This window comes from Gossypium hirsutum, chromosome A03 (assembly GCF_007990345.1).
Source record: "Gossypium hirsutum isolate 1008001.06 chromosome A03, Gossypium_hirsutum_v2.1, whole genome shotgun sequence".
Lineage (NCBI taxonomy): Eukaryota > Viridiplantae > Streptophyta > Magnoliopsida > Malvales > Malvaceae > Gossypium > Gossypium hirsutum.
The window spans coordinates 28,132,428-28,156,994 of record NC_053426.1 but is presented as its reverse complement, the minus strand read 5'-3'; the positions used below and the strand labels follow the sequence as shown (position 1 = coordinate 28,156,994).

The 24,567-nt window shown below is 38.0% G+C and overlaps 1 protein-coding gene across 8 annotated transcripts; it reads left to right on the top strand.

Annotated features, from left to right (window-relative positions):
- The first annotated feature begins 14,214 nt into the window (after positions 1-14,214).
- LOC107887278 (lysine-specific histone demethylase 1 homolog 3) lies at positions 14,215-22,627 on the top strand. Of its 8 annotated transcripts, none has more exons than XM_041097569.1 (10): positions 14,361-14,512; positions 14,655-14,734; positions 14,852-16,553; positions 16,907-17,048; positions 17,170-19,461; positions 19,592-19,685; positions 19,850-20,217; positions 20,649-21,329; positions 21,416-21,490; positions 21,941-22,627. In XM_041097569.1, the coding sequence occupies exons 3-10, from the start codon at positions 14,983-14,985 to the stop codon at positions 22,004-22,006; spliced, it is 5,289 nt and encodes a 1,762-aa protein (XP_040953503.1). In that variant the 5' UTR covers positions 14,361-14,512; positions 14,655-14,734; positions 14,852-14,982; the 3' UTR covers positions 22,007-22,627. The 8 variants fall into 8 exon arrangements, with proteins under 8 accessions (XP_040953512.1, XP_040953516.1, XP_040953499.1 ...); XM_041097573.1 differs by having other exon boundaries at positions 14,378-14,516; XM_041097580.1 differs by having other exon boundaries at positions 14,379-14,512; positions 14,658-14,734.
- The last annotated feature ends 1,940 nt before the right edge of the window (positions 22,628-24,567 follow it).

Below are 24,567 nucleotides of genomic sequence, written 5' to 3'. Positions count from 1 at the left end.
ATGTTTTGTTGGTGCATCATGGGTGGAAAAAATAAAATAATAGGCATGGAAATTAAATAATGAAAAGGAGTATGATGAATACACAAAAAAAAAGTGTGTAGTTGATTTTTTCCCCCCCATTGCCGTGAGCTAAAGAAAAGAGAGGAGAAGATCTTTGTTCATCCTTTTCTCACCTTCATTTAGCCTAAATTAGAAAGAAAAACAAAGAAAAAAATTTTCTCATCCTTTGGTTCATCCTTGGCCAAAAATTTTAAGGAGGAAAGAAGAAGAAAGGTGAAGAGATTCGGCCATGCATGTAGCTAGGCTAAGGTATGTTTGATGATGTTCCATGAGATGCATGCATGTTTTAGTTGTTAGCTTGAGTTCTACCTAGCCCATGGTCTAAATCTTGCTATGTGATGGAAATGGCACTTGACCATGGATGCATCATTCTTGGTTGGTGTTTGATGTTGTGGTGATGAGGCATGAGGATGAGTTAAGATTCGGCCTAGGTGGAGGTTGTGTTAATGCCATTGCATGCAAAATATGAAGCTTGTTAATGATGCATGTGATGATGGCTTGATGATTCTTGAACCTCCTTTTTAGCATTTTTGTGTGAGCACATATGTGCATTGGTTGCTAAATGGAGAAGAATCGGCTAGCAAGATGTGTGCTAAGGCCGAATGTAACTTTGCATGTTAATGAGCAATGCATGTGTTAAATTGATGAAAAGGGGGAGGATGCTTTACTAGTGTGTATATGTGTGTATTAAGTGTTGAAATCGACCCCAAAAATAGACATGCATATTCGGCCAAGGGGAAAGAAATTAGCTAATATGTTGTGTTGATGCATGATTTTTGCATGTATGAGACTTTAATGTCTAATGTATAAATATGGGCTAAGTGCCTTGTGTTCATCTTTTTGATGCCTAAATGATGAAATCAATTTATTTGTTTAATTAAGCTCAAGAGCAAAGGGGAAATAAATCCGATAAAGGGAAGGAAAAAGTGGTTGAATAGCTAGCGGAATCGTTCGACAACACCCGAGGTAAGTTCTTGAGTAAGAGAGCTTAAATTACGATGTGATTAAATCATGCTCTATGTGTGGCTATTGAGCCGAATGTGCAAGGACGATATGTGCCTTGTGTTTGAGTTTCGCAAATGAAAATGAAATATGAATGTGCCATGAATTATTGTAGATGTGCATTATTAATTGAATGCTGTCCGGGCTAAGTCCCGAAGGCTTTGTGCTAAGTGAATATATCCGGACTAAGATCCGAAGGCATTTGTGCGAGATACAAATTCCGGGTTAAGCCCCGAAGGCCTTTGTGCGAGATACTAAATCCGGGTTAAGTCCCGAAGGCATTCGTGCGAGTTATTAAATCCGGGTTAAGTCCCGAAGGCATTGTGTGAGTTACTAAAACCGGGCTATGTCCCGAAGGCATTTGAACGAGGAGCTATATCCGGTTAAATCCCGAAGGTACGTGATTTGGTAATGAATGAGCTTGCTGTAAAATTCCAGCGAATACTCGAAAAACATCCCAATATGGGGATATGTTACGTATGTGTTGAATTTAATCGAGCCCTTACAAATAAATGTTCGCTCAGTTGATAAACGAGCTACCGGCCTTCGGCTAAGTTAGTCTATTGTGTATGTACATAAGGGTTGTTAATGTTGTGAAGCAAGTTTGATATCGGTAAATTGCGTATTATGAAATATTCCGTTTAGCTAAATGTGTGTTATTCTTTGTTTATGCTGGAATTCCTTGCTCAAAACTTACTAAGCATAAATTGCTTACTCGTTACACTGCTCCTCTGTTTTATAGATTTTTGGTTCTCCAGCTATCGGACTCGGGATCTTGAAGTCGAAGTCGCCCACACTATCAAAGGCTCTTTTGGGTACTATTTTGGTTGAATTTTGATATGGCATGTATAGGACTACCCATTGTTGTTTTTCGAGTACTTTATGAAATGTATAAGTGTACAGCCATGCGAAAATGGCTTGTAGAAGTGGAGTATGGCATTAGACCATTCGTGTTTATGAATGTATAGATGGTTTCATGATGTAACTATAGTTGGAATGGAAGTGTTGAGCAAATGATCAGCCATTGGAATGGCTAAGTATGATCATATGTGGGCATATGTATGACAAGGCCCTAGTTGGTCCATGAAACCCCGAAAATAGGTAAGGTTTACTTTGAAAACAGAGGCTGACGCAGCAGTGGTGTGGATTGGAAAAATCACAAGAATTCGTAGGAGTGGAATTAAATAGTGAATAAATTATGTAATCGAACCTTGATGAATCTACTTTCATATGAAAGTAACGAAACAATCATATGAACAGTACAGTAAGAGATATTCGGGTTCTTGTGGACAGGGCCAGGACAGTTTCTGGATTCCCTGTTCCGACTTTGGAAATTCACTATAAATTGACCAGAGATAATTAGGAGTCATACATATATGTATGGATTCCTCTCTGAGTCTAGTTTCCATAGAAATAAACGGCATCAGTATTGAAGCTCTGTGCAGAGAGATATCCAAGTCGTAATGGGAAAAGGTCAGTGTAGTCGACCCCTGTAACATGGGAGACTTTGACTAATAAACTGTACTAATTGGCCCGACCAAAAATTCTAGAAAAAAATACATAGGTGGGGAAATGAGTCTAGTTTCAGGGAAAAATCACAAAACTGATTTTCGAGTTGTGAAACTCAACATATGATTTTTGAAGCGACTAGTACTCAGACTGGGCAGTGTCTGGAAAAATTTTTCAAAGTTTGTAAACATCTCGTGTCCGACTCCGGTGTCGGTCTCGGGTTCGGGGTGTTACATTAAATTGGTATCAGAGCTACGTTTAGTCGATTCTAGGACTACCGTAATGTGTTGGGTCTAGCTATACATGCCATTTTATGTGATTACTTGATAGTGTGGTGATTTCTGACAATTGTAAATGTGTTTATAGTAATGGATCCCGATCGTGACCGAGAGGTAGCTGATGATCTTGAGAGTGTAGCGCCTGCTCCCGCAAAGGGACAGTGCCGCAGACTCTCAACCTAATGCTAGTAATCCGAATGATGAAGCTAGACAAGCATTCTATAGCGTGATGAATGATTGGTTCAACCAATACATTCGAACTAATATGGCTGTTCCACAACCTCCATTCCCGACAAATACTACCCCGCACCTACAATACCACCGGTAACGGACCAAATAAGGTCAAATAAGCCCCCAGTTGACAGAATCTGAAAACATGGGGCTACTGAATTTAAGGCTATGGATAGCGATGATGCCGAGCAAGCTGAATTTTGGCTGGACAACACTATCCGGGTACTCGATGAGCTATCTTGTACACCCGATGAATGCCTAAAGTGTGCTATCTCCTTGCTACGTGATTCTGCCTACTATTGGTGGAGTACTCTGACTTCTGTTGTGCCCCGAGAGCAAGTAACTTGGGAGTTTTTCCAAACTGAGTTTCGGAAAAAGTATATCAGTCAGAGATTTGTTGATCAAAAACGGAAGGAATTTCTTGAGCTTAAGCAAGGCTCCATGTCGGTTACTGATTACGAGCGAAAATTTGTTAGACTTAGCAAATACGCTCGGGAATGTGTTTCGTCCGAAGCTATTATGTGTAAACGCTTCGAGGATGGGCTGAATGAAGATATAAAAATGTTCGTTGGCGTTCTTGAAATACGAGAGTTTGTGGTACTTGTTGAACGAGCTTGTAAAGCCGAAGAGCTTAGAAAAGAAAAGCAAAGAGTTGATGAGGGAACTGGAGAGTTTCGTAAAAGATCCTCGGGAAGGTCTCTTCAACAAGCATCGAAGAGATTTCGAGATGATGCGGGCCAGTTTAGAGGCACTTCGGGCCTTTTTAGACGAGATCGTGATCGACCCCCTGTGGGTACACGAGGCACTTCGGTCGCCAGTGTTGGGAATGAACGTCGAGATAGAACGAAATGTCGATATTGCGGTAAATGGCATTCGGGGAGTTGTAGATTCCCTGACCGCTCCTGTTACAAGTGCGGATCAGTTGACCACTTCATTAAAGATTGCCCGAGGTTGTTTGAACAGAATGAAAATCAGAGTGGGAAACCGGGTGCTACCACTGCTCGAGGTAGACCATCTGGAAATACGGGCAATGCTAGTGGTGGTCAGAGAGGATCTAGAGATGATATAACCAGATCCGAAGCTCGTGCGCCTGCTAGAGCTTATGCTATACGTGCCCGCGAGGATGCTTCCTCGCCTGATGTTATTACCGGTACATTCACTCTCTTTGATACTAATGTAATTGCTTTGATTGACCCCGGTTCTACTCATTCTTACATATGTGAAACCTTAGCCTCCAGTAAGACTTTACCCATTGAGTCTACTGAGTTCGTAATTCGGGTGTCAAATCCCTTGGGTCGTTACGTGCTTGTCGACAAAGTGTGTAAGAAATGTCCCTTGGAAATTCGAGGTTCCTGTTTCCCGGCGAACTTGATGCTTTTGCCGTTTGATGAATTTGATGTTATCCTTGGTTTGGATTGGTTGACCGCGCATGATGCGGTTGTGAATTGCAAGAGCAAGACTATTGATTTGAGGTGCGCAAATAACGAAGTAATCCGAGTTGAATCTGCGGACTTGGAGGGGATGCCAGCTGTAATATCAGCAATGTTGGCACAGAAATATGTAAGAAGAGGGTGCGAAGCATACCTTGCGTATGTACTTGATGACAAAGAATTAGAAAAGAAACCCGAATCTGTGCCGGTGGTTTGTGAATACCTGGATGTTTTTCCGGAAGAATTACCGGGTTTACCACCTGTTCGGGAGGTAGAGTTTGGTATTGAGCTTGTACCTGGGACTACGCCGATTTCGATAGCTCCGTATCGTATGGCACCAACCGAGTTAAAGGAGTTGAAAGCTCAGTTGCAAGAACTGACGGATAGAGGTTTCGCTCGACCAAGTTTCTCACCTTGGGGTGCACCAGTATTGTTCGTGAAGAAGAAGGACGGAACCATGAGGTTGTGTATTGACTATCGTCAACTGAATAAAGTGACGATAAAGAATAAATATTCGTTGCCGCGCATCGATGATTTGTTCGACCAACTGAAGGGAGCCACAGTGTTCTCAAAAATAGATTTGAGATCGGGCTATTATCAGTTGCGAATTCGAGAATCGGACATACCAAAAACTGCCTTCAGAACGAGATATGGTCACTATGAATTCTTAGTGATGCCGTTTGGGCTCACTAATGCCCCTGCGGTATTTATGGATTTGATGAATCGGATCTTCAGACCATATTTGGATCGGTTCGTAGTTGTGTTCATTGATGACATTTTGGTCTATTCAAGAGATGAGACCGAACATGCTGAGCATCTGAGGCTAGTGCTGCAAATTTTGCGGGAAAAGCAGTTATATGCTAAGTTCAGTAAGTGTGAGTTCTGGTTAAGAGAGGTTAGCTTCTTGGGTCATGTGGTATCCGCGTCGGGTATTCGAGTTGACCCGAACAAAATTTCAGCCATACTTGACTGGAAACCTCCGAGAAATATTACTGAGGTTCGGAGCTTTTTGGGGGCTCGCCGGTTATTACCGACGATTTGTCAAAGGTTTCTCGATGATAGCCACACCAATGACGAAGCTACTTCAAAAGGACGTTAAGTTCAAATGGACGGAGAAGTGTCAGAAAAGTTTTGATCAACTGAAAACTCACTTGACTGAAGCTCCAATTTTAGTGCAACCCGAATCGGGTAAAGAGTTTGTCATTTATAGTGACGCATCCCTACTTGGGTTGGGTTGCGTATTGATGCAAGACGGTCGAGTTGTGGCCTATGCGTCGAGACAATTGAAGCCACACGAGAGAAATTATCCGACCCATGATCTCGAACTAGCCGCCATCGTATTTGCTTTAAAAATATGGCGACATTATCTGTTTGGTGAGAAGTGCCATGTATTTTCGGATCACAAAAGTCTCAAATATTTGATGACTCAACGAGACTTGAATTTGCGACAAAGACGTTGGTTTGAGTTGTTGAAAGATTACGAGCTTGTCATTGATTACCACCCGGGAAAGGCTAACGTGGTTGCAGACGCCTTAAGCCGGAAGTCATTGTTTGCTTTACGAGCGATGAACGTGCATTTGTCTGTTCTACCAGACAATGTGTTAGTAGCTGAATTAAAAGCTAAACCATTATTGACTCACCAAATTCATGAAGCTCAGAAAGTCGATGATGAATTGGTTGCAAAACGGGCTAAGTGTTTTCCGAACGAGGAATCGGAGTTTCAAATTGATGATGATGATTGTTTGAGGTTCAGAAATCGTTTGTGTGTTCCAAGGAATTCGGAACTCATTTCGATGATTCTGAACGAAGCCCATTGTAGCCGAATGTCAATTCACCCGGGGAGTACGAAAATGTACAACGATTTGAAACGTCAATTTTGGTGGCATGGTATGAAACGGGACATCTCCGACTTTGTTTCGAGATGTTTAATATGTCAACAAGTGAAAGCGGAACATCAAGTGCCTCCAGGATTACTCCAGCCGATCATGATACCCGAGTGGAAATGGGATCGAGTCACAATGGACTTTGTGTCCGGACTGCCCTTGTCAGCAAGTAAGAAGGATGCGGTATGGGTTGTTGTTGATAGACTGACTAAGTCGGCTCATTTCATCCCCGTACGTACGGATTTTTCATTGGATAAACTAGCTGAATTGTACGTTTATCAAATTGTGAGATTACACGGGGTACCTGTTTCTATCGTGTCGGATAGAGATCCGAGATTCACCTCACGATTTTGGAAGAAATTGCAAGAAGCTCTGGGTACCAAGCTGCATTTTAGCACTGCTTTTCACCCCCCAAACCGATGGTCAATCCGAGCGGATAATTCAGATACTTGAGGATATGTTGAGATGTTGCATCCTCGAGTTCAGTAGTTCATGGGAACAGTATTTACCTTTGATTGAATTCGCTTACAACAATAGTTTTCAATCAAGTATTAAGATGGCACCTTACGAGGCTTTGTACGGTCGTAAATGCCGTACACCATTGTTTTGGACCGAGCTCGGTGAAAGTAAAATTTTCGGAGTTGATTTGATTAAAGATGCTGAACAGAAAGTAAAGGTAATCCGTGAAAGTCTGAAGGTAGCCACGGATCGTCAGAAGTCGTACGCAGATTTGAAACGAAAAGACATCGAGTATCAGGTGGGAGACAAAGTGTTCCTTAAGGTTTCACCTTGGAAAAAGATACTCAGGTTCGGCCGTAAGGGCAAGTTGAGCCCAAGATTCATTGGGCCGTACGAAATCTCCGAACGAGTTGGTCCGGTTGCGTATAGATTGATTTTGCCCCCGGAGCTTGAAAGAATTCATGACGTCTTTCATGTTTCGATGCTTCGACGCTATCGATCTGATCCATCGCATATAATTAGCCCATCAGAGGTTGAAATTCAAGTCGACATGAGCTATGAAGAAGAACCGATGCGTATCCTAGCTCGTGAAGTGAAGGAGTTGCGAAACAAAAGAGTTCCGCTAGTAAAGGTGTTATGGCTCAAACACGGGATCGAGGAAGCTACTTGGGAGACCGAGAGCTCGATGAAAGAACGATACCCAAACCTATTTACCGGTAAGATTTTCGGGGACGAAAATTTCTTAAGTGGGGGAGAGTTGTGACAGCCCAAAGTTGACCCTAGTCGGGAAGTGGTTTCGGGACCGCTAAACCGAGTCACCGAAATGTTTGAATGTGATACTTATTGTCTAGAATATGTAATTATGAATGTGTGAAAATTTCAAGCTTCAATTTGGTTGATTTCATGTGAATTTAGTCAATAGGACTTATGTGAGAAAATTCTAAAATGTGATAGGTCAATGTGTGAGGACCTATTAGTGCATGTGGACAAAGGGGGGACTTGCATGTCAAATTCCCCCCTACTAGTAGTGGCCGGCCATGACAAGCATGGTAGACCAAGTTTGATGGCCAAGACATGTCATAGACATGTTTTGTTGGTGCATCATGGGTGGAAAAAAAAATAATAGGCATGGAAATTAAATAATGAAAAGGAGTATGATGAATACACAAAAAAAAAGTGTGTAGTTGATTGTTTTCCCCCCCATTGCCGTGAGCTAAAGAAAAGAGAGGAGAAGATCTTTGTTCATCCTTTTCTCACCTTCATTTAGCCTAAATTAGAAAGAAAAACAAAGAAAAAAATTTTCTCATCCTTTGGTTCATCCTTGGCCAAAAATTTTAAGGAGGAAAGAAGAAGAAAGGTGAAGAGATTCGGCCATGCATGTAGCTAGGCTAAGGTATGTTTGATGATGTTCCATGAGATGCATGCATGTTTTAGTTGTTAGCTTGAGTTCTACCTAGCCCATGGTCTAAATCTTGCTATGTGATGGAAATGGCACTTGACCATGGATGCATCATTCTTGGTTGATGTTTGATGTTGTGGTGATGAGGCATGAGGATGAGTTAAGATTCGGCCTAGGTGGAGGTTGTGTTAATGCCATTGCATGCAAAATATGAAGCTTGTTAATGATGCATGTGATGATGGCTTGATGATTCTTGAACCTCCTTTTTAGCATTTTTGTGTGAGCACATATGTGCATTGGTTGCTAAATGGAGAAGAATCGGCTAGCAAGATGTGTGCTAAGGCCGAATGTAACTTTGCATGTTAATGAGCAATGCATGTGTTAAATTGATGAAAAGGGGGAGGATGCTTTACTAGTGTGTATATGTGTGTATTAAGTGTTGAAATCGACCCCAAAAATAGACATGCATATTAGGCCAAGGGGAAAGAAATTAGCTAATATGTTGTGTTGATGCATGATTTTTGCATGTATGAGACTTTAATGTCTAATGTATAAATATGGGCTAAGTGCCTTGTGTTCATCTTTTTGATGCCTAAATGATGAAATCAATTTATTTGTTTAATTAAGCTCAAGAGCAAAGGGGAAATAAATCCGATAAAGGGAAGGAAAAGTGGTTGAATAGCTAGCGGAATCGTTCGACAACACCCGAGGTAAGTTCTTGAGTAAGAGAGCTTAAATTACGATGTGATTAAATCATGCTCTATGTGTGGCTATTGAGCCGAATGTGCAAGGACGATATGTGCCTTGTGTTTGAGTTTCGCAAATGAAAATGAAATATGAATGTGCCATGAATTATTGTTAGATGTGCATGATTAATTGAATGCTGTCCGGGCTAAGTCCCGAAGGCTTTGTGCTAAGTGAATATATCCGGACTAAGATCCGAAGGCATTTGTGCGAGATACAAATTCCGGGTTAAGCCCCGAAGGCCTTTGTGCGAGATACTAAATCCGGGTTAAGTCCCGAAGGCATTCGTGCGAGTTATTAAATCCGGGTTAAGTCCCGAAGGCATTGTGTGAGTTACTAAAACCGGGCTATGTCCCGAAGGCATTTGAACGAGGAGCTATATCCGGTTAAATCCCGAAGGTACGTGATTTGGTAATGAATGAGCTTGCTGTAAAATTCCAGCGAATACTCGAAAAACATCCCAATATGGGGATATGTTACGTATGTGTTGAATTTAATCGAGCCCTTACAAATAAATGTTCGCTCAGTTGATAAACGAGCTACCGGCCTTCGGCTAAGTTAGTCTATTGTGTATGTACATAAGGGTTGTTAATGTTGTGAAGCAAGTTTGATATCGGTAAATTGCGTATTATGAAATATTCCGTTTAGCTAAATGTGTGTTATTCTTTGTTTATGCTGGAATTCCTTGCTCAAAACTTACTAAGCATAAATTGCTTACTCGTTACACTGCTCCTCTGTTTTATAGATTTTTTGGTTCTCCAGCTATCGGACTCGGGATCTTGAAGTCGAAGTCGCCCACACTATCAAAGGCTCTTTTGGGTACTATTTTGGTTGAATTTTGATATGGCATGTATAGGACTACCCATTGTTGTTTTTCGAGTACTTTATGAAATGTATAAGTGTACAGCCATGCGAAAATGGCTTGTAGAAGTGGAGTATGGCATTAGACCATTCGTGTTTATGAATGTATAGATGGTTTCATGATGTAACTATAGTTGGAATGGAAGTGTTGAGCAAATGATCAGCCATTGGAATGGCTAAGTATGATCATATGTGGGCATATGTATGACAAGGCCCTAGTTGGTCCATGAAACCCCGAAAATAGGTAAGGTTTACTTTGAAAACAGAGGCTGACTGCAGCAGTGGTGTGGATTGGAAAAATCACAAGAATTCGTAGGAGTGGAATTAAATAGTGAATAAATTATGTAATCGAACCTTGATGAATCTACTTTCATATGAAAGTAACGAAACAATCATATGAACAGTACAGTAAGAGATATTCGGGTTCTTGTGGGACAGGGCCAGGACAGTTTCTGGATTCCCTGTTCCGACTTTGGAAATTCACTATAAATTGACCAGAGATAATTAGGAGTCATACTATATATGTATGGATTCCTCTCTGAGTCTAGTTTCCATAGAAACAAACGGCATCAGTATTGAAGCTCTGTGCAGAGAGATATCCAAGTCGTAATGGGAAAAGGTCAGTGTAGTCGACCCCTGTAACATGGGAGACTTTGACTAATAAAATGTACTAATTGGCCCGACCAAAAATTCTAGAGAAAAATACATAGGTGGGGACATGAGTCTAGTTTCAGGGAAAAATCACAAAACTGATTTTCGAGTTGTGAAACTCAAGATATGATTTTTGAAGCGACTAGTACTCAGACTGGGCAGTGTCTGGAAAAATTTTTCAAAGTTTGTAAACATCTCGTGTCCGACTCCGGTGTCGGTCTCGGGTTCGGGGTGTTACATAGCAAGTTTGTACAGTTTCAATATGTTAATAGCAAGTGACATGTACCTATGTTGAGTTGGTCTTTAGTTTGAGTTGTTATTTTGGTATTTATGTTTAGAAATGTTATACTTAAGTATGATCACATGAGTGTTAATCTAATTGTATAATGATATGCTTTCTTATCCAAGTTATGTGATACTATGATTTGAATTTAAAAACTTACTTGTATGCCAAGTGAATTATTGTGATGCTAGACTTTAGAACGAATAGGTATGTACTTGAGATCATACACTTATAAGGGATTGATATGTTGAGAATGATGAATTGACATTTGAATTAATGCCTAAAATGCTATGTGATGAGTTTTTGGGTCATTTTGACCATTTAGTATTAGTGCTTGATAGTGTCGTGAATCGAGCCTCTATTCTTGTAGTCACGACTCTCCCTTGCTGAGATCGCGACATTGAGCCTCATGTCCTCAAGGTCACGATGTTTCTCTATTGAAGTTGTGACGTCAAATTCTTGTTTTCAAGGTCGCAACTTACCTCAGTTGAAGTTGCGACATCATGCTTCCGCCCTCAATGTGACGACATTCATCCTTCAATGTCGTGACTTAATCCCTGAATTGGTAAATGTTATATTTTAGTCCTTCATTTGTTACCGATGTTTTATAAGAGCTTTCATAAGCTCACTGATAACTCAGATTTGAATAAATAATGTGTTTTTATTAAGATTAGAAACTTGATTACTTGTATGACTTGTCTATTTGATATTAAAATACAATCATAGTTGCTTCGATAATGAATGTGGCATTTCACATCTCGGATCTGACAATCTGGTCGGGGGTAGGGTGTTACATAGTCTATTAATAAGCGTAAATAAAAAAAAGCTATTAGCTCCTTCTCTTTTCCTACTACTTGTTTTTCTCTACTACTCCAACAGATTTTTCGCGAGTATTTTTTATGCATGATTTTTTAAATTTATTCCAAAACAAGTTAAATATATATATGATTTTATATGTGCATTATTATATTTAGAAATATATGTAAAACAATTTTGAAACAATTAAAATTATAAATTAAAAAAATAATATAGAAATTATCAATTAAATTCTATTATTAATATTTAATCTAAATATTTGTTAAGAATAAAGTTTATTATAAAAATTAAAGACATGATATAAGGGTAATTTCATAAATTATCATTATATTCCTAGGAAGATGCTTAGTGAGTCAAATGTGATAATATAATTTTTCTAGTGTTATACAAGATGCCTCTTTTTATTTACTTCAAACTTTTAAAATACCAATTCACCTCCTCTTGAAGTTTTTTTATTGTCAGATGTTTATTGTTTTGTGGTGGGTACAAAGATTCTTTTAATTTTTTTTCTTCTTTTTGCGATGTACTAATTTATAAATTTGTCGTAGTATTTACAGGGAGAAAAGAATATGCATTTAGTGTTTCTTTCTAATTATGATTTGTTTTTTTTTATTATAACTTTTCTAATTTTTTATTTGAAAATTTTTAATTAAGTTTGAAGAAATTCTAAAAATCGGTAAAAATATTGGAAACAGGTTTCCACTTTCTACTAATTGTTTTGAAAAAATTACTCTTTATTTCAATATTTTTAATTAAATAAAATCCTAATTAGAATCTAACAGTATATTTGGTTCATATGAATGGCAATGTCATTCAAGCCATATTCGACGCGATCTCTCCATTCAGTAGTTTAGTTGTAGATAATATCATTGAGACGAATAGGTGATTACAACCCACTTCAATAAAAATGCTGAATAGCCATTCAGGGCATCACCCTCCAAATGACTATTCGGTGTTTCTAGGAATGCAACAAAAAAAAAATATTCCCGTTTTACCCAACTCAACACATCTTGTAGCAACATAACTCGCAAATTAAAAAGAAAAAATAATAAAAGAAAATAACTTTAAAAAAGAGAGGATATAAGAGCTTGGATTTAGTTTACAAAGACAAATCCGAACAAACCTGTCTAGAGATTGGCTATATCAAGGCTTGAATTCCTTATTCACAAGTTGATGGAATTTAAATTGATGACCAACAAATGATGACCAACAAAGCTTGTGATCTCGCTTCCATTTATGTTCTTTCTTTTCCTACAAAGTTCGTTTTTCTCCTTAACGATTTATGTTTGTTTGGCCAAAAAATATGATTATGAATTTGAGTATTTTCAGTGAACTTTAAAACTTGAAACCTTAGGGGAAAGGAAGATAATAGAAAGAAAAATAACATATCAAAAAATGGAAAATGACGGTGAGTTTTGGGCCAACATTTGATAAATAGTGAGCCGGTGACAGTGGGAAACAATGCTTAATGGTGGCAAGTTGCAGGTTTTTGGAAAATTGTAGAAGGGGACTCATGAGGTAAAGGTAGAGGGAGAAGAAAATGGGAAAAAAAAAAGGGAGAGAAAATTTGTTACAAATAATCATGTTTTAATATAATTTAATACGTCAGTAACTATGAAGTTTGATAAAAATAAATATTGATATAAATAAATATATTGAAACATGATTAAATTATATATTATTTTATTAAATTATATTTAATAATAATTATGTTAAAATTAGATGTGCTCATAGGCCTGGTTGGGTTTGGGCCGAGCTTAACTAAAAATTTAGGCCCATTTACTAGGCCCGGGCTTGGCCTAACCCAAAAAATAGGCTTAAAATTTTGCCCAAGCTCGACTCAGATAAAAATGATAAAACTCGGGCCCGAGCCGACCCGACAATATTAATTTTTTATATTATTTTTATATAAATTTTAAATATATATAATACAAAAAAAACTAAAAATATCAAAATAATTATTTCCCAACAAATTAAAAATAAATTTTAAAAAATATGTAGAATTAAATAAGACTAAGATAAATACAACTTAACAAGCAAATGTCTCTAAAATAATAACAAAATTAACAAATATCTTTAAAATAATAACAAAATTAACAATAAAATAAGTTTTATACGATATTCAAACAAAAACAATAAAATAGTAACAACATAATAGTAAAATGGTAGCAAAATATGGAGAAAACAACAAGAAAATAACATTCAAAAAATAAAAAAAAAAACATATTTTTTTGTCTTTTAGTGAATTCGGGTCGGGCCCGAGCAAAAAAAATATTACCCGAGGCCCAGTCCTTTTTTAAACAAGCCTTATTTTTTTATCCAAGCCAATTTTTCGGGCCTATATTTTTGTCCAAACCCTACCACATTTCGAGCGGGGCTTTGGGTCGGGAGGTCTAGTTAAAATATAATTAAATTATTTATTTTTATTAAATTATATTTAATAAATTTTTTTAAAATTTAATAATAATAACAATAATCATCTAACTACAAAAATATTTTAATAGTACTCTGATCATTTAAATCTTTTTATATTATTACAAAATCTATTTTATTTAGTTAAAATACTATTACAACTCTATTTTATTTTATTGAACTAAACAATTAAATTACTAATTACAATTCTATTTCATATCTCAATTCTATTATAACCTTATTTCGTCCTTTCAACTAAATATGCCGTGAGAAATAATTAGGGAAATTATTATTCATATTACTATAATATTTATTGAAAGAATCTATTAAAATTTTCAAAACTTTGATTAGTAATAAATTCTTTTTGGCACTACACCAGTGGTTGCGGGCGTAATGTATAGGGGGAATTACAACAACGACCGCTAACGTGCGCCTCTCACTCTCCTCGACAAATTCCATTAACGCCACCGTTTGCACTGCTCGTCGTCCCTCTGGTAGGTCTGTTTTATTTTCCAATCTCTCTATCTCTACCTATTTCTTGAGGTATTTTTAGTTATTTTGGAAACCCTAGATTTTTGTTATTTCTTTTTCATTTATTCTTTTCGAAATCTTATTTCCCCATTGGGTTACGTGCAGTAGAGGGAGAGTAGGACCTAGGCATTGACGATAATTTGTGAAAATTCTTTAATCGGAAGAAACTCTATCCATATTTAGCTGTAAGTAGAATTTTTGTGAACATTTCAGGATTGGTTGAGGCTTAGAACTTTTGGCTTATGGCTTTAGTTGCTTATATGAAGGATTCGAAATTATGAGCTTTGCGTTTTTGGTTGTAGAGAGATGGAAAGTGATGATGGTTCAAACTTGAAGGCAGGTCCACCGTTTGCAATTTGATTTGGGAATAATGTTGAGCTAGGGTTAGGAAAGGTTTCATTACAGAATTCCTTTGAAAGTTAGGGACTAGAAAATGGATGGTGGTGGGGGCTCTAAGAAAAGATTAAAGGTCACAGCGGCGGAGGTTGGTGTTGATTCAGATGATGATGAGCCCATTTTGTCTTTGTTGAAGTTAAGGAAACCTAAGAATCCTAAAAAGGATAAGGCTGGATTGGAAGGCAGTGCCGGGAAGTGCCAGAAGGTTGAAGTTAAAGCAGGTAAAACTGTGGATAAAGATGAGGAGGATTTTGGGGGAATGAATGATACATTGGCCAGCTTCAGAAAGAAGTTAAAGGATCCTAAAAAAGATATTGATCCAGGAGCAATGAGGGTAAGGAGTTATTCTTTGAATAAGTCTGTGGAGGGTGGTGGAATTTTGGATGGGAAATCTGTGTCGAACACTGATGTGAAAGGTCAGGATATTGGTGAAGACAGGTCTGATGTGGCTAATGATAAAGTTGTTGGAAAAAAGCGTACAGGGAAAGTAAGGAGAACCAAGTCAGATTCAAAAGCCACGCCTAGTGAGGTTGATGATGAATCTGGAGCTAAACTTGAGGAAGATCAGAATGAGGGAGGTTTGTTGCCTGGGGAAGGTTCGTATCAGTGTTCTCACAAGGCACAATCTGGTTCAGTAGGGAAATCTTGCGCAATTTTGAGTTTGAAACATAATTGCGAGGCTGCTCATCATGCTTCTGATTCAAAGAATCCTAGCAGAAATTATGGTGATAGTTCTCATTCAGTTTCTAGCTCAAGCTTCTCACATTCATCCTCCAAAGAATGCAACACAGCTGAGAATCAAGGATTTGACCATAGTTTGTGTCAACAAGAAAGCATTTTGGAACCAGGTGACGTAACTGTTCAAAAGGATCCTACAGAGCATCCATGTAGGTCATCTAAATTTTGTGACAAGGAAAGATATTGTCATTCCAACATTGAGCTCAGGGACAATTTCTCAGCAATTGACCAGAGGAGTAGACCAGGAAGTGAAAGTTCACAACAAAATAAACATAATCTGTCACTGTCTGTTGTTGATTCACTGAATATGGAAGAAACTTGCACTGATGTTCCAAATTCTTGCGCTGAGGAATACTCTTTAGAAACTTCCATTCATCCCAATGAACTTGTTGCCTCCATTCAGAGGTGCAACTCTGCTCTGGATCAACCTTCTGAAGACGCAAGCCATGGTGCTTGTGGTCCCAGCCATGATACTGTTTTCATCAGCAAAGAGGCCAATGTTGACTCTCCCATTTCAACACCTGATGAAAATGAAAGTTTCCATGAAGATGCAGTCTCTCTCCCTAGTTCAGAAATAAGAAACAGCAAGTCATCAGCTGTCCAGCGAGGTGGGCGCAATATTAAAAAGCGTAGACACGGAGATATGGCTTATGAAGGGGATGCTGATTGGGAAAATTTGCTAACCGAGCAAGGTTTTTTTGGAAATCAACAGTTTGTAGACAGTGATCATTCCTTTAGAGCAAGAGAGAAGTTTGATGAGGCAGCAGTATCATCTGGACTGAAAGCTCGTGCTGTGGGGCCAGTTGAGAAGATCAAATTTAAGGAGGTGTTGAAGTGTAGAGGTGGGCTACAGGAATACTTGGAATGCAGGTTTGTGAATATGTATATAGTTTTATTTGCTGTTTATAATTGTTATGAATGTTTATAAGTATTGGTTCCTTTTTATGTTCTTATTCTGTTTTTGTTTTAAACGATAAACTATAGCTATTAATTACACTGAGACCTTGGGTGCCAGCTTGCCAGGTAGCATCTTTTGTAGTAATTTTTACTTTTATGATCTGTGGTTTGGCATCTAGAGTCATTCATAAAATTTAAGGATTTGTACTTAGTCACTTCCTTTGATAGGAGTTGATATGATTGCTAATTTCCAATGTGCTGCCTTTGAATTTTCTATTTTATAAATTATGTTTTCTTCAATGGAATTTAATTCCTTGGTGCTGCAGGAATCATATTTTAGGTCTTTGGAGCAAAGATGTTAACCGCATTTTGCCTCTTGTTGACTGTGGTGTTAGTGACACTCCTTCAGAGGGTGAACCATCCCGAGCTTCTCTAATTAGGAAGATATATGCATTTCTTGATCAGGGTGTAAGTGTTTGCTCTGAAATGAGTGAAAATTTATCTAGGTGTTAGTTGATGGATATTTTTTTGGATCATATTTTAGTACCTTCGGATTTTATGTTGAAGTTTGGATAACCTCTCTTTGCAGGGTTACATAAACTTTGGAATTTCTTCAAAGAAAGAGAAGGCTGAGCTTAGTGTTAAGGACAACTACAAACTTCTTGAGGGAAGAAGAAGTGATGGTAATTCTGTTGCCTCTGTTGCTGATTCAGAGGATGGAGTTGCCTTTATCCTGGGTCAGGTCAAGAATTCTAAAGCTTCTATGGATGCAAAGACTGGTGTTAGAGTTGTTGATGAAAACCAGGCATCTGAAGCCACAATAGCAATAGCTGAAGTATTGGTTGATTCGATCACACCAAAATTACCTTATATATGCCAGCAAAATAGCAGCGTTAGTGCAAAATTAAACACTGGATTGATTAGTTCGCAGGTTTCAAGTACTGATCTATCTTGTGATGCAATTGATGTTGGAGTAGCCCCTGTAGTAACTCCAGAAGAAAGGAATGACTCACAGTATGTTCAATCTGCAACTTATGATAAACCTGACGGGAATCATCAGCTGCTGAATGATTCAGAGGTCAGAAAGAACATCATAGTTATTGGAGCTGGTCCTGCTGGATTGACTGCTGCACGCCACTTGAAACGTCAGGGATTTTCTGTAGTTGTACTTGAGGCTAGGGATAGGATAGGAGGTCGTGTTTATACTGATTGCTCCTCTCTTTCAGTACCTGTGGATCTTGGGGCTAGCATTATTACTGGAGTTGAGGCTGATGTGTCAACTAATAGAAGACCAGATCCATCCTCATTGATTTGTGCACAGTTGGGGCTAGAGTTAACTGTGTTGAATAGTTCCTGTCCTCTTTATGACATTGTATCTGGTCAAAAGGTTCCTGCTGATCTGGATGATGCTCTGGAAGCTGAATACAATAGTCTTCTTGACGATATGGTGTTTCTTTTTGCTCAAAAAGGTAAAAAAGCAATGACAATTTCTCTTGAGGATGGTTTAGAATATGCCCTAAAAAGGCATCGGATGGAAGAAATAGGAGTAGATATTGAAGAAACAGAATCACATTCTTCAGTGGATGCTTTCTATGACTCAAAAGAAAGCAATATCTTTGGATTTCCTGGAAAAAAACGTTCTGAAGAGGAGATTTTGAGTCCTCTTGAGAGAAGGGTCATGAATTGGCACTATGCTCACTTGGAGTATGGCTGTGCTGCTTCGCTTAAGGAAGTTTCTCTTCCCAACTGGAATCAGGATGATGTTTATGGCGGCTTTGGAGGAGCCCATTGTATGATTAAAGGGGGTTACAGTACGGTGGTTGAGTCTCTTGGAGAAGGGCTTCTGATCCACTTGAACCACGTAGTCACAAATATTTCATACAGCCCAAAGGGCCCGGGGGTTGATAATAGTCATCATAGGCAGGTCAAAGTTTCCACATCAAATGGCAGTGAGTTTTCAGGAGATGCTGTGCTTATCACTGTGCCACTTGGTTGCTTGAAAGCAGGAGCCATAAAGTTTTCTCCTCTGTTGCCCCAATGGAAACATTCTTCCATACAGCAGCTTGGTTTTGGAGTACTTAATAAAGTCGTCTTGGAATTCCCAGAAGTTTTTTGGGATGATACTGTGGATTACTTTGGAGTGACTGCTGAGGAAACAGATAGTAGAGGCCATTGTTTTATGTTTTGGAATGTCCGAAAAACTGTTGGGGCTCCTGTTCTTATAGCCTTAGTGGCTGGTAAGGCAGCTATTGATGGTCAAAATATGAGCGCATCAGATCATGTAAACCATGCTGTAATTATTCTCCGTAAACTTTTTGGAGAGGCTTCAGTTCCTGATCCTGTTGCCTCAGTTGTTACTGATTGGGGAAGGGATCCTTTCAGTTATGGCGCTTACTCCTATGTTGCCATAGGAGCATCTGGAGAAGACTATGATATGTTGGCCAGGCCTGTTGAGAACTGCTTGTTTTTTGCTGGAGAAGCTACCTGCAAGGAGCATCCTGACACAGTTGGTGGTGCAATGTTGAGTGGGCTTCGGGAGGCTGTGCGATTAATTGACATATTTACCACTGGAAATGATTATACAGCCGAAGTAGAGGCAATGGAGGCTGCCCAGAGACATTCAGAATCAGGAAGGGATGAAGTTAGGGACATAATTAAGAGACTTGAAGCAGTTGAACTTTCTAATGTCTTGTACAAAAACTCTTTGGATCGTGCTCGGGTTTTAAGCAGGGAAGCTTTACTGCGGGACATGTTCTTTAATGTGAAAACCACTGCAGGACGATTGCATCTAGCCAAGAAGTTGTTAGGTCTCCCAGTTGAATCCTTGAAATCCTTTGCTGGGACAAAGGAAGGGCTTAGCACACTCAACTCATGGATGCTGGTATTATTGCTTTTAACTATTTATTATCCGTCCTTGATTCCTAATATGTGGCTTCGTTCTACTAATGCATGTATTTAATGGCATTAAATAATGACTCTGATATTTATTGTGTTCACATTGAAATTTATAGGATTCAATGGGGAAAGATGGGACGCAACTGTTGCGCCATTGTGTTCGTCTTCTTGTGCTTGTCTCAACTGATCTACTTGCAGTTCGTTCATCAGGTATTTGTTTATATTGTGCTATGTAAGTATTTTTTTCATAATGTACTTGCATGGTATGTGTGAAGTTTTTGTTTGTACATTAATTTTATGATGGCTTTTCCATGTAGTAGTATATGAAGATCAAAAGTAGCTACAATAACATTATTATTATTAACTTCTTTCAGGCATAGGGAAAACTGTGAAGGAAAAAATTTGTGTGCATACAAGTCGTGATATACGTGCTATAGCAAGCCAGCTGGTTAATGTTTGGCTTGAAGTCTTCCGTAAGGCAAAAGTTTCTTCAAAGAGAAAATCCCTTAAAGATCCAGCTTCAGGAAAGCCACCTCTGCACTCACAGCATGGTGCTTTTGAGAGTAAAGAAAGCTTGCAGGATCCATTTTCTGCTGGAAAGCAGTATCCTTTAAACATAAAGGAGAATGGCAAATCACTTGATATTGAGGTGGAAGCTGTCGACCAAGGAATGTCAGAGGAAGAGCAGGCTGCCTTTGCTGCTGAAGCAGCTGCCCGAGCTGCAGCAAAAGCAGCTGCAGAGGTATGTCTTTCTTTTACCCTTTCAACGGTGGCATATTAATATGGATGCATTGTCCTTTCTGTGCTTTTGGATGTTTGGCTTTATCTTGTTTCCTTTAAACACCAAAAGATTTATAGAGCTTGTACCCTGTTTTGGTGTTAACTCTTTCAGCATCAGCCTTCTCGTACAATCATTAAGGCTTTGTATTGTGAAAGAATTGAATGAATGCCTCTTTTTTGCTTTTGATCAAGTTGATTGACTGGTCGAATTTGGGATAACTTATGATAGTATTTGACATTAATTTAAAAATGCAAAGAGTTGCCTAACATTGCAGTAATCATATTAGTCATGTACATTTTGTTTTTCATCTTCAATAAAAAAATATTTCCTTCTTTCTTTTCTGCTGTGATCATGGACTTGTGTTCAAAAAGAGTAACTATTGTTCTTCGCAGGCACTTGCATCCACAGAAGCCAATTGCAACAAATTACTGCAGCTTCCTAAGATTCCTTCTTTTCACAAATTTGCCAGAAGGGAGCAATACGCACAAATGGATGAAGGGAAATGGCCTGGTAGTGTTTTTGGAAGACAAGATTGTATATCAGAAATTGACTCTAGGAACTGCAGAGTCAGGGACTGGTCTGTTGATTTCTCTGCTGCTTGTGTTAACCTTGACAATTCCGGAATGTCAGTAGATAACCTGTCTCAGAGGAGCCACTTGAAGCTCAGAGAACATTCTGGAGAAAGTTTGGCTGTGGATAGCAGTATCTTCACGAAAGCATGGATTGATACTGCTGGTAATGGGGGGATCAAGGATTATCATGCCATTGAGAGATGGCAGTCTCAAGCAGCTGCTGCTGATCCAGATTTCTTCCATCCTACAAATTTCAAGGATGAGGAAGATTCAAATACGAGTTCAAGGCAACCAACCTGGAAGAATGATGGACGAGCAAATGAGAGCTCCGTCTCCCAAGTTTCTGTAAACAAGGAGCGATTTGAAAATCATCCCTGTGGAGCTGATCGTATTAAACAGGCTGTCGTTGATTATGTTGCATCATTGCTAATGCCCCTTTATAAGGCAAGAAAAATTGATAAGGAGGGATACAAATCGATAATGAAAAAAACTGCAACAAAGGTTTTTCTTTTCTTTCACGCATTAGCTCTCAATTTTTTTGCTGCCTCTATTTCCAGTCTGGTCTTAGGCTTTTGTTCTTGTACCAGGTAATGGAGCAGGCAACAGATGCAGAGAAAAACATGGCTGTTTTTGAATTTCTTGATTTCAAGCGCAAAAACAAGGTATGCATATGCATTTTAAATGTCCTGTATTAGCTTATATTATTTACCCTGGCTACCTATAGACCTGTTGGTTTTTCTTTCTTCCTTTTTTTATCCCCAATTTTAAATATTCTCTGACACAGACTACTGGCTTTGTAATTGCTGTTGAGATGTTAAAGCCAGGGATTTATTGCTTTTGTTAGGCTTCATTTGTACATTAACTTTTATTTATGATTCTTATTATTATAGTTTTCTTCTTCACAATCATTTTAGCAGACTTTCATTGCTAAACTGATTAGTTCTTGCTTTCCCTTTTACTATGAAGAGGACAACTGCTTGTTTTATTAGATAGCTAACCTTGATGCATCATTCTTACAGATGTGTTATATTCCTTTGTGAAAATGGATACTTAATGGTAGTATATGATTTGGTTTTGTAACTAAACTTAATTTGGATGCTTTTAACATGCAGATTCGTCCCTTTGTAGACAAATTGATTGAGAGGCACATGGCAATGAAGCCAACCATGAATCTATGATGTTGTTAAGGATTGACTAGTTATGCTTTATTGGTTGCTTCTCTGCAAGATGTATAAATGCCTCTCCCTGCTTGAGTTCACTGCCTTAAGTTATAGTGATGCTGGAAAGAGTTATACAATCTGCAGTTCATGATCCAGGTGTCCATAGAACAGAAAAAACATGGTTCTGTGGTTTGCAGTCTTGATTGACCCTCAAAGAGGAAAGCAAAAGTTGCTCAAATTGAAGCCTTATTGCATATTTGATCAGAACTGGTACCGGAATGTGGTAGAAGCTTTTTGGATGCTGAATTAGTTTCTTTATTATAAATGAGATCAATGAAAGTATTGTGGCTATGCATCTCTTGGGAAACTGATTGGCATTGAAGATGACATCAAGATCCTTGTATTATTGGCACAAAGGCAATACTTTAAAGGGTGGTAGTTAAGATCCAATATTTTATTCTTGGATTCCCACAGATTAGACATTACTTGTCTTTTCTTTCTCCTTTTTATTTTGATGTGTACAGCTTAGAATTCTTTTAGTGATGACAAGCATACAGAGATCGTCTATCTGGAAATACTTCAACATTATCCTGATTTTTTAACTGAGCATCAATTGCTAACTTCAATTTCTTTCTTCAATTCATTGTTGAAGCAATGATGTTTACATGCATGAAATAAATCCAAGGGGCAATAACTACATTTTTTGTAGTGGGGACGGGTTGAACTGCATGCCATCAGAACACATGAAATATTGTTTTCATCATTCCATGATAAAAACCTTTTGAGCTATTTCCCATATGACATTTACATTGAAATTATTAGATGAGTTGCTTGCCCGTTGGTATTTGTTTAGATGGTATTGAAGTTGTAGGACACATATTAATATTGTATATCACATCTGCTGGGTAAGTTAGAGGAATGCACTATGGAATACTAGGTGGCCATTTCATTTTATATACTTAGTTATACTGAATGTCAATGGAATATACTTGTCATTTCTCGGTTACTAGTTCATTGCTAACACCTCATTTTGGAATTCCAGATTGGCAAAACGTTGCGGCTGGCCAGTGGCCGATGTGAGGTATGAGCTCTTTTGCCTCTTAAACCTGCTAAATTCTCAAGTCCCTGGAAAGTGGAAACTATTGTGCGACCACAGGTTGGGTTATATTATTGCAAAACTCCAATTAATATAGCTGGACCTCGAATATATTTGTGCGTGTGTGTTTTTAAACATTGACTTCGTAAGCAATAGAACAAACTAGATGCAACTGCTTTAGCATGATGGCTTTGGTCCCCATCAAACATTAAGGTAGAGATGTTCACTGGTACTCTATGGAACTTTGGTTGCTTCTGAAGATTTAGCCCCTTATCGCCAGGTTAATGGAGCTATGGTAGGTTTGTGCTGTGACGCTGTATTTTGTTTACCGTTGACACCTGAATGAATTTAGGGTCATTCAGTTACAAATTAATCTATTTACCTGAAAATTTGCTTTGCATTATATACATATACATTGTACAAAGGAGGCGACAGCCTACAGATGAAGTATACAGATTTGAAGGCCAAATGAGTTGAAGGTTTCTTTTTAATGATGATTATCTGAATTTGGGTTAAAAATTTGTATCATTTTGTTTGTATAAAACTTAATGCTTGTGAAAGTTCACCCATAAGGAAGAGGGGATGTTTGAAGCCATATTTGTATAGTGTTGGGTGTCTTCGTTATTTTCAGGGGGAAATGTGTTGCTCACATGGAGATTAAGCTTCCAGAAATGTCTTATGCTAAAAATTGGATAAAAGATTGCTCTTTTCTCTCCTTAAAGAATAAATCCATATGCCCATAAACATTTCCTAACTCTTAAATAAGAGAAGAAATGCGTTTTAATGCATTTGATTTTTCTTTTGCGATTTTACTTTCAATATTTAATAAATGGCTTGTACTTTTCTCGTTGTTTTAAGTTAATAAATTTAATGAAAAAAAAGGCCGAATAATCATGTATTCGTGACCTGTTTGTCTGGCTGGGCCAACAAACCGCCAGTTCAACTTTTTTATTTAATGCTAACATGAAAAGAACAAAAAATGCCACCTATGTTTTTTATTTTTGGGAGCAATTAATAAGAAATGAAGGGCTTGTGATGGAAATGAAAACTCTACGTTAAATTCAGTGATTTGCAGTGTAAATTACCCAAGGATGTAACTATTGAATATGATTCTCCTTCATTACTTATTAATTTATAATTTTCAATCAATATTTGGTTTGGATAATGTTTGATTAGCAATAAAATTATTTATTTTAATTTACTTAGAATATTATCAATATAATGTAAGATTATTGTGTTTGATTCAAGTATTTTGAATGCAAGATTTTGTTATTTAGTCGATACAATAAAATATAATATTGAAAATATTGTTTACTAGATCATCCTTCCTATTTTTTTTCTAGTGTTTAAACTAAGGTTGTCAATTTTGTATGGATATCGCTTGTAGTGGTTGGAATGCCTCGTTCAGATGGTAAGCTAACAAATTTTAGGTTTTACTTACGTCTAAATTTTGATTAATATCAAATGTATCAATTGATTTCAC